Source organism: Poromitra crassiceps (assembly GCF_964638095.1).
Source record: "Poromitra crassiceps genome assembly, chromosome: 10".
NCBI lineage: Eukaryota > Metazoa > Chordata > Actinopteri > Beryciformes > Melamphaidae > Poromitra > Poromitra crassiceps.
Window position 1 is genome coordinate 9,791,454 of NC_139631.1, and position 9,620 is coordinate 9,801,073.

A 9,620-nucleotide genomic window follows, 5' to 3' on the forward strand; every position below is an offset into this window, starting at 1 on the left:
GTGTGTAAGATGTGTGAGGGGGGGTTGAGTGTGTATGTGAGTGTGTAAGATGTGTGAGGGGGGGATGAGTGTGTATGTGAGTGTGTAAGATGTGTGAGGGGGGGATGAGTGTGTATGTGAGTGTGTAAGATGTGTGAGTGGGAGGATTAGTGTGTATGTGAGTGTGTAAGATGTGTGAGTGGGAGGATTAGTGTGTATGTGAGTGTGTAAGATGTGTGAGGGGGGGATGAGTGTGTATGTGAGTGTGTAAGATGTGTGAGGGGGGGATGAGTGTGTAAGATGTGTGACGGGGAGGATGAGTGTGTAAGATGTGTGGGGGGGGGGTTGAGTGTGTATGTGAGTGTGTAAGATGTGTGAGGGGGGGTTGAGTGTCTATGTGAGTGTGTAAGATGTGTGAGGGGGGGATGAGTGTGTACGGTATGTCAGCGTGTAAGATGTGTGAGGGGGAGCATGGGAGGAAATTCTTATGGTATGTGGCAGGCGGGTCTCAACAGGTTCTCCAGACAAAGCAGCTTGAACTGAGGAGAACCGATATTCACACCTCACTGGCCTGGTCTGCTCTCTCTCACTCTCTCTCTCTCTCTCTCTCTCTCTCTCTCTCTCTCTCTCTCTCTCTCTCTCTCTCTCTCTCTCTCTCTCTCTCTCTCTCTCAGTTTGGTTCAGTGCAGTTCAGTTGAAACATCCTTTATTGGTATTATATGACAAGGAAACTAAAGCAACAACATGGCATTGATTGATGATGTGACACAAATAAACAGTGCAATAATATATAACAATAATAAAAACTGGTAGAGAAGGGAGGACAATGAAAACAAATTGAGTTTAATTTTGAAATTTGATACTCATCATTGAAAAAAATTACACCTATACATACAAAATGATTGATGGCCCAAAAATAACATTATTACGGTACATTTGAGACATAGATTGTTATGAAATATATGCCACTTGCAAAATGTGATATTAGGCTACTTATTAGCTTTCTTCCCCACTCGGCTTCATTTTAAAATAGAATTGGGCAATAAACGTGATTTGTTTTTTTAAATATACATAGATATGGGCTGATAACACTGGAGTCTGTCTGTCTGTGTGTCTGTCTGTCTGTCTGTCTGTCTGTCTGTCTTGTCTGTCATCACTCTCTTCATCTCATCTCATTACATTTACTTGTCTCATCCATCATTTCATTCTGCGTGTCCATCAGGTGAGGTGGCAGATCCGGAGTATGAAGACTGTCTGCCGTGTGACGAAGGCTGTAGGACCTGCAAACACAGTGAGTAGACCACCTCTCTCTCGCATTCTTGCATTCAACTCTTTAGAAAAGGCTCCATAGATACAGTCAATGTCTCGTCAATAGATGCTGGGGTAGCTGGCTGGGGGCGTGGTTAGGGTGGGGTAAATCCCCCCCGTTCTCCCCATTCAGCATAGTTAGCATTTAGCTGCTAGCCCAGCCCAGGCAGACATGATCAGGAATTCAACCACGTCAGTAAACGCACATCTGAACAGACGTCTATGTACCTGCTCTGGAATCCCCAATCCTGTAGTGTAGAGCCGCAGCACCGTCCCTTTGGTGAGTCAGCCCATTGAGATGGTTTTTTTTTACCCCACTCGTGCACCAGCCATATAACATTTTGTGGGCGTTCCCACACAGACCGACTGTATCTATCATCCCTCTCTCTCTATCTCTCTCTCTCTCTCTTTCACTCTTTTCCTCTGTGTATCTCTGTCATCAAATTGTGGAAATACAAGCGAGAGCACTATAGCTGCAGCAGCTGGCAGACCTTGACCTTTGACCCCATGGTCAAAATGACTTAATATGGATGTTTTCACAATTCCAAACCTCGGGATTGGAGGTCCTTTTAACCAGGAAGTGCCATTTTTATTTAACCACACATGCACGCACGCACGCACGCGCACGCACACACGCACACACACACACACACACACACACACACACACACACACACACACACACACACACACACACTATATAAATCAAATTGATTTTTATCTAGTGGAAAACAGTATATTTTTAATTACTTCATGCTGTACTAGTCGACGTACATAAAAAGTCCATAATATAAGCAAACATTTGCCCATGGATGCACCCCTCCCAGCATGTACAAGTCACAGTGACTGAATATGTACGAAAGATAATTAAGATACTGTACGTCGAGATGTTGGTGAAGCTCATGTTCAAAACATGACACTTGTTTACACATATCCTACTTCCTATGAAATCCTACTATAAAATGAGGAAAACTCTGTCATTCTGTCTGTCTGCATCCATTTTTCTCCTCAACGAGTTGGCCAATCAATCTGAAACTGCACATGGGCATTGAACATCGGCATAGGCAGAGACTGACGAAGCTGTTTTTTCCATTTTCACAAAATGAAGTCGTTTATGATTTAAGCTGTTTATGATTTAAGCTGTTTATGAGCATTTTTTGGCAAGTCTGCTGAGTTGTGGCGCGTGCATCCCTGGGTATGGACTCGTGTCATTTGAAAGGCAGCACAGCATGCCTGTGTGATTTACTGGAAAGCTTGGAAATCTGACGTTTGAATACAGGAAAAGTGACATTGTGGCTTTGAACCCAGCCATTGGCCTTTGTTTGTCCAGCGCTCTTCATTGTGCAATCTCTCTTTTTTAATCACATTTGTATTGTTGGAAATAATGCAATACGTACAGCAATTGAGTTTCACAGTGTTTTCCATTTTCACTTATATTTTTTTTATGAGTGAAATATAGAAAAAAGAACTGAATAAAAAATAGCATGAGCAAAAATGAGATGATGTGACAAAGTACTATTTGAACATCAATAGTAAACACACACAACAACCCACCCCTGCTGTTATAGTATCTGATGTGGTACAGCATTACGTTTACCATACATAAGACAGGCACTAGTCAGGTGGAAATTCAGACAGCTTGTTGAAATATGAAATGAACGGTTCCCATTGCCGAATAAAATGATTGTTAGATCCTCAAAGTGCAAATTTGACACGACATCTTTCAGCCAGACAGAAGAAGAGTAGTGAATGCAATAATGTCGGCCCCCTGAGCGCCACATTGAAGAGGTTCTGCTGGTATTCCAAAAACAGCCAGAAGCGGACATGGCTGCACTTGAACATTTAGAACCTTAGATAAAACATCACAAATAGAAAGCCAAAAGTCTCCAAGCCCAAAGCACGTGTGTAGGTCTGGTTGTTCATCAGCGCAGCGGTTACATTTCGGGTCAAGATCACAATATATTTCAGCCAGCCTACCTTTACTAAAGTGCATTCTGTGAACAACCTCAAATTGGATAAGACTGAGTCTAGCACATGATGATGATGATGATGATGATGAAGAATGTACTCGATTCAGTGCTTCAATTCACCTTCCCATTTAGCTTTATTGGAGACTTTGTCTGTAAGGATTCTGTCATAAATTTCCATCGTTTAATCTCTTTTACTGCAGATACGCCCCTTTGATTTCAATTTACAATGGAAGACTTTCAGTTTATCAGCAAATGAAACCCAACAACTGTGCACAATTATTCAATTATACGGCAATCACTGCAAATTGTGTTCATTACAATGTGCCTGGGACATTTGGGAAGTCTGAAGTTTGAACTAAAGGAGTCTAACTGTTGTGGAAAACCTTAGACCACCTCTGAGAAGTGTCGACCTCCTTGATCTCAGACACCCTCACCCTGTCAGAGGATGCCATAGTAGTATTTAGATTGACACAGGCACAGCATATCTGATTTTTTAACTCTTTGCGGCACAGATGTGATTATCTCTCACGGCATCCCCCACCTCGAAAAACCAATTTCTTCTTAATTTAGCCATTTTTCTTGATTTAGCCTTAATTTAGGCAGCATTATCTAATCTGTTTCCACATAGGGTTAAAAAAATTGATTTTCCACTCCTGTCTAAATGCCGCAAGCAAGTATTTCTTTTTCCACTGCTGATTGCCTCCATAGGCTACTTAAAGCACTTGCCATAAATCATCACAGCGCTACCGAGCCAAATAAGATTCTAAAAAGCCTTTTATGCAGGGTGGTATTTTGTATGAGAATTGTTTTTCTCAACAGCCATGAGTGAATATGAATATTTCTAAAAGAGTTCTCATACTCTGTGCTCGTACACCTCACCCTGCCAGGAGGAGAAGCCACATCATTGGGAGAGCGCTTCCTTCTCCCAGAGTTGATTACCACCACCGCGTCGTAGAACATTGTTATTGTGCTGAGCCGGTTTGAGGCTGTTATTATGTTATTATGCATTCTGGGTGGAATATCTTTCTTCACTCTCACCACCCCCACCACAGTCACCCTGTCGCCCACTCTCTCTTTAGCAATCATAATTCTGCCAGCTAAACCAGTCAGTCAGCAGATTAGATGGAAACTTTGAGATTATTGCCCGGTGACGCGACGCCGAGCCAAGGGCTAAAGTGGAGATGAAGTGAGCTATCAGTGTGGTGACAAAAAAGCAGGGTGTGTGTGTGTGTGTGTGTGTGTGTGTGTGTGTGTGTGTGTGTGTGTGTGTGTGTGTGCGTGCTCCATCGTGGCGCTCCCCAGCCTGACAGTATGTGATAAGAAGATGCAGCAGTTCCATCCTATGATATCTCTCCCATCAAATCACTTCTTTATCCTCCTCTCCTCATCATCATCACTTGATACTACTCTCATCTTCTCTGCTTTCAGACTTATAGACACACATAGGATACTTTAACTGGACTAGTTCTAGTATCACATCTCAAATCTTCTGTGTAGTTTAAGGCACGCCGCTAATGCTCATATATCCTGTGTAGCTAAGAGTGTAGCGCTACTAGGCTACTGCCAGAAAAAAAGAGGGTCCATCACCTGTAAAGCTCAGTGTGTAGAGAATAGCACTAATAGGAATGCATACACTCATCTAAAATACTCGGGAAAAAGTTCATGTCCCATTTCAAACCATTTATTGAAAAATAATACGGTTAGCTCTTGGAAGCTCTCACCCGTTTGAACGGTTGGCTGATGTAGCCCTCACGCGTTATTATGACTATAGCTGGTTGCCGAATTCAAACACGCTGCAGGATGTCCAGTAAGAGACAAAGAGATGTCGTTGAATGAATAACTTTTATCATTGATCTTCGTCACCACACACTATATTATCCACACATACACACCCACATTCCCAAGTGCAATGTGGTTAGACAAAGCTTCTCCAAGGGTAACACGGGCAGATGGAGCGAGATAAACTGCTTCTCTGTGGAGCATTATATATATAAGCTAATAGGTTTTATCTCTCCTTCCTGTTGGTTCTCTCTCTGTCTCTTTCCTCCTTTTTGCTGGTGTTGCTTTGTAGCCAATCATACTTGGCACCTGATCAAAGCTGATGGAAGCTGTTGCGGTGGGGGGGTGGGGGGGTAACAAGTCTGTTTTGAGGTCTGTAAATGTAGTGAGAAGAAAGTATAGATTGTTCTTTTGAAATGTGGTGAGTTCAGTAGAGAAATGAGAGAAATGCCGATACTTGAATATTTTACAGTAACAGTACAGTAAGTACAGTACAGTAAGTATTTTTAGCTGTGACCAGCAGCTCTCTATAAGTCACTCTGTTTGTCGGTTGGTTGGTCAGTTCGTTGTTCCACAAATAGTTCACCAACCTTTGGCGGCCACAGTTTTCTCCATAGGAGGCTGAAATTTGGCAGGGGTGTCAAGTGTGTGTGTGTGTGTGTGTGTGTGTGTGTGTGTGTGTGGTGTGTGTGTGTGTGTGTGTGTGTGTGTGTGTGTGTGTGTGTGTGTGTGTGTGTGTGTGTGTGTGTGTGAAGGTGTGTGTTTGTCTTCATGCCAATTGGCTGAAAATGGGCCAGTGGGGAGGCAAATTTCAAAATGCAGTGAGAGAGGCAGAGTAGGGTGGGCTGCCCCTGCCATCCTGCATTTCAATAATTCACATAATGTGGTCGCAGCTCTTTTGCGAAGTGACTTTGTTGCTTCCCTCTGCTCACTGGGCAGAGCATTGCACCACCTTCCCTCTGCTCACTGGGCAGAGCATTGCACCACCTTCCCTCTGCTCACTGGGCAGAGCATTGCACCACCTTCCCTCTGCTCACTGGGCAGAGCATTGCACCACCTTCCCTCTGCTCACTGGGCAGAGCATTGCACCACCTTCCCTCTGCTCACTGGGCAGAGCATTGCACCACCTTCCCTCTGCTCACTGGACAGAGCATTGCACCACCTTCCCTCTGCTCACTGGGCAGAGCATTGCACCACCTTTCCTCTGCTCACTGGGCAGAGCATTGCACCACCTTCCCTCTGCTCACTGGGCAGAGCATTGCACCACCTCTGCTCACTGGGCAGAGCATTGCACCACCTTTCCTCTGCTCACTGGGCAGAGCATTGCACCACCTTTCCTCTGCTCACTGGGCAGAGCATTGCACCACCTTCCCTCTGCTCACTGGGCAGAGCATTGCACCACCTTTCCTCTGCTCACTGGGCAGAGCATTGCACCACCTTCCCTCTGCTCACTGGGCAGAGCATTGCACCACCTTCCCTCTGCTCACTGGGCAGAGCATTGCACCACCTCTGCTCACTGGGCAGAGCATTGCACCACCTTCCCTCTGCTCACTGGGCAGAGCATTGCACCACCTTCCCTCTGCTCACTGGGCAGAGCATTGCACCACCTCTGCTCACTGGGCAGAGCATTGCACCACCTTCCCTCTGCTCACTGGGCAGAGCATTGCACCACCTTCCCTCTGCTCACTGGGCAGAGCATTGCACCACCTTCCCTCTGCTCACTGGGCAGAGCATTGCACCACCTTCCCTCTGCTCACTGGGCAGAGCATTGCACCACCTCTGCTCACTGGGCAGAGCATTGCACCACCTTCCCTCTGCTCACTGGGCAGAGCATTGCACCACCTTCCCTCTGCTCACTGGGCAGAGCATTGCACCACCTTTCCTCTGCTCACTGGGCAGAGCATTGCACCACCTTCCCTCTGCTCACTGGGCAGAGCATTGCACCACCTTCCCTCTGCTCACTGGGCAGAGCATTGCACCACCTCTGCTCACTGGGCAGAGCATTGCACCACCTTCCCTCTGCTCACTGGGCAGAGCATTGCACCACCTCTGCCAGGGTTAAGGAGGGCTGCACGCTCTGTGTAGCTCAGCGGGCTTCATACATCATGTAGTCTGCATGCTCTCCACCCTCCGTGTCCCCGGCATGTTAGTGGGCACCGCTGCTGGCACATCTCTTCATTACATCAGCTCCTCTCTTACCAGCAGCTGCGCCTGCCCTTCATTCCTTTCATTCACGGCTCCAAGCGAGACATTTTTGGCGCAGTTTATATTCAGAGGTTTATTTCCCACATTGTAATGAGGAGTGCTGACCTCATGGACGTCCATGTTTTCAATCTCGTGGGAGTCAGTCTTCATGTTGATGACTGAAGACAGACAGACGGTCCTCCAGAACACCGTTCAAGGCAGCAAAGACGGCACATGCTCCTCTGTGGGCTGGCCAAGCCAACACTCGCCCATCGGCTCCTGATCAACCTGCAGGTGTGACCAGTCAAGTCGTGTTTATTTAGAAATGCCTTCATCACAGAAGAACGTCTCAAAGCGGTGGGCAGTGGTGGCCTAAAGGTTAGAGAAGCGAGCTTGTGACCGGAAGGTCGTCGGTTCAATCCCCGGCACCGGCAGGATAAATCTGGGTGGGGAAAGTGACAAGGCAGCGCTTGCCCCTCCCTCATTACCACCACTGAGGTGCCCTTGAGCAAGGCCCTTAACCGCAACTGCTCCAGTGGAGCTGATCAGTGGCCAGCAGATCAGACTAAATGGAAGTTGTCACTATATTGGCATGTATCATTCCAGTGAATCATTTCCAGTAGGAAACGTGTTGTCTTCACTCAGAGACTATTTGTACAGAGGAGTACTGATAGGGAGCTTCGTCACACAGTGCAACGACAATCACCTGATCCTCAATATCAGCAAAAGCAATGAGCGTGTTGTGTTTTGGACGGTGGAGCAGAGGAACCGGAGGCCTCCTGTCCTGCAGCTGTCATCCAGGGAGAGAGAGGAAGTGAAGAGGGTGCACTCATACAAGTATTTTGGGGTCGGAAGACTTAAATGAAATTGTTTTCGCGGTAGAAATGGTCCGCAAATCCAAACCAAATCCAAGTTTTGCTTTGCTATTTTCTCAGCCACACCCGAGTCCACATGGCATGTTCACACCTGTCAAAATGATCTGAACTTTAGCAAAAAGTTTGTCAAGTCAGCACCAAGCCGGATCCCAGCCAATGACTTTGTGCGGTTTCACCTGACAGCACATTGCAGCGCTTTGCCTGGTCCTACAGAGGCTCTTTGTGTCTGTTCATTTGTTTGATGTTGCCTACGGCGATAGTGTCACTATTGAGGAGGAAGTCATCCGATCCCTCAGAATGCGTCTGTCCTGTGGGGGCATCGATCAGCTCACGGAACAAGACAGCTTTCCTGCCAACGTGTCAAAATGGGAGTCCGGGTATTGCAGGGGTACATCCGCTGCCTACCAACACGAGGGTCGCGGGTTCAAGCCCCCGTGTTACCGCCTGCATCCATACAGGCACAATTGGCCATGGCTGCAGCTGCGGGTGGGAAGCTTAAAGGGACACTCCGCCGATTTTCAATGCTGATTTATGTTGCACATAATCTCACACAAAATACGAAAACTGTAAACAGTTTTGCAGACATTCATTTAGTTTGACAGTTATTGAGAGTTGATTTGGGTTAAGTTGTGGACCAGTGATGTCATTTGTGCATGCATCTCACATCACTGGTCCACAACTTAACTCAAATCATCTCTCGATAACTGAATGTCTGCAAAACTGTTTACAGATTTCCTGTGTGTGTGAGATTATGTGCAAAATAAATTAGCATTGTTTTTCAGTGGAGTGTCCATTTAAGGGTATGTGTCCTGGTCACTGCACTAGTGCCCCCTCTGGTCGGTCCGGGTGCATTTTCGGGGGGGGGAGGGGAACTGGGGGGAACGTCCTGCCGGTGGGGGGGTGGGGAAGCTTTCCTGTGAACAAGAGAACAAGCTGGCCCTCCCATCCAGCTGGAGCTTGAAACGACCGGCATCAGCATTTTACATTCGTGTTGACTTACATCAGGTCAATTCCGGCTGCTTCTCAACTGGCTGACTACTCTTGAGTTTGAGTGACACAATAACAACAGCCAATCAAACGTAACGCTCAAAGGTTGAGCACATTTCCCATGACAGCAGCACACTGTTCAGCTGCGTCTCAGGTGTCGTCTGGACCGGTACCTTCCAGCTGCAGCAGGATGGGAGGTCCAGCTCACTACAGGTTATTGCAGTTCACTGCTGTTAGGTGGAAATTGATCCTTGCAGCCACCTCAGCTTCTCTAGTTGCAATGTGGGAACCCAGTCTGTCAGTCTGATGAGTGATGACCAATAAGACTCTGGGACAGACGGATGATGATATTTTGGGTTTTCTGGTGGAGAGCGGACGCTCACGCCAAGACTTCCGCTTCCGTGTGCTGCGGTCATCGTTTACAGTCCGATTGACACAAGAATGGAGTTGGAGTTGATCAATGGATACTTTTTGGAGGTGTTTTAGGTCCAGGTGACATTTCAGCTCATCTCTATAAACAGATAACTGATAATGAGAC

General features: G+C 46.7%; 1 protein-coding gene across 1 annotated transcript in view; it reads left to right on the top strand.

Moving 5' to 3' along the window:
* Positions 1 to 8,392: 8,392 nt before the first annotated feature.
* LOC310784242 (proprotein convertase subtilisin/kexin type 5-like) overlaps positions 8,393 to 9,620 on the top strand; it is a gene marked incomplete at both ends in the record, with an annotated part of 20,057 nt that continues 18,829 nt past the window's right edge. Inside the window, one exon of the mRNA XM_083645261.1 lies at positions 8,393 to 8,472. Coding sequence (XP_083501387.1) covers positions 8,393 to 8,472 — 80 coding nt within the window. The remainder of the gene's footprint in view (positions 8,473 to 9,620) is intronic.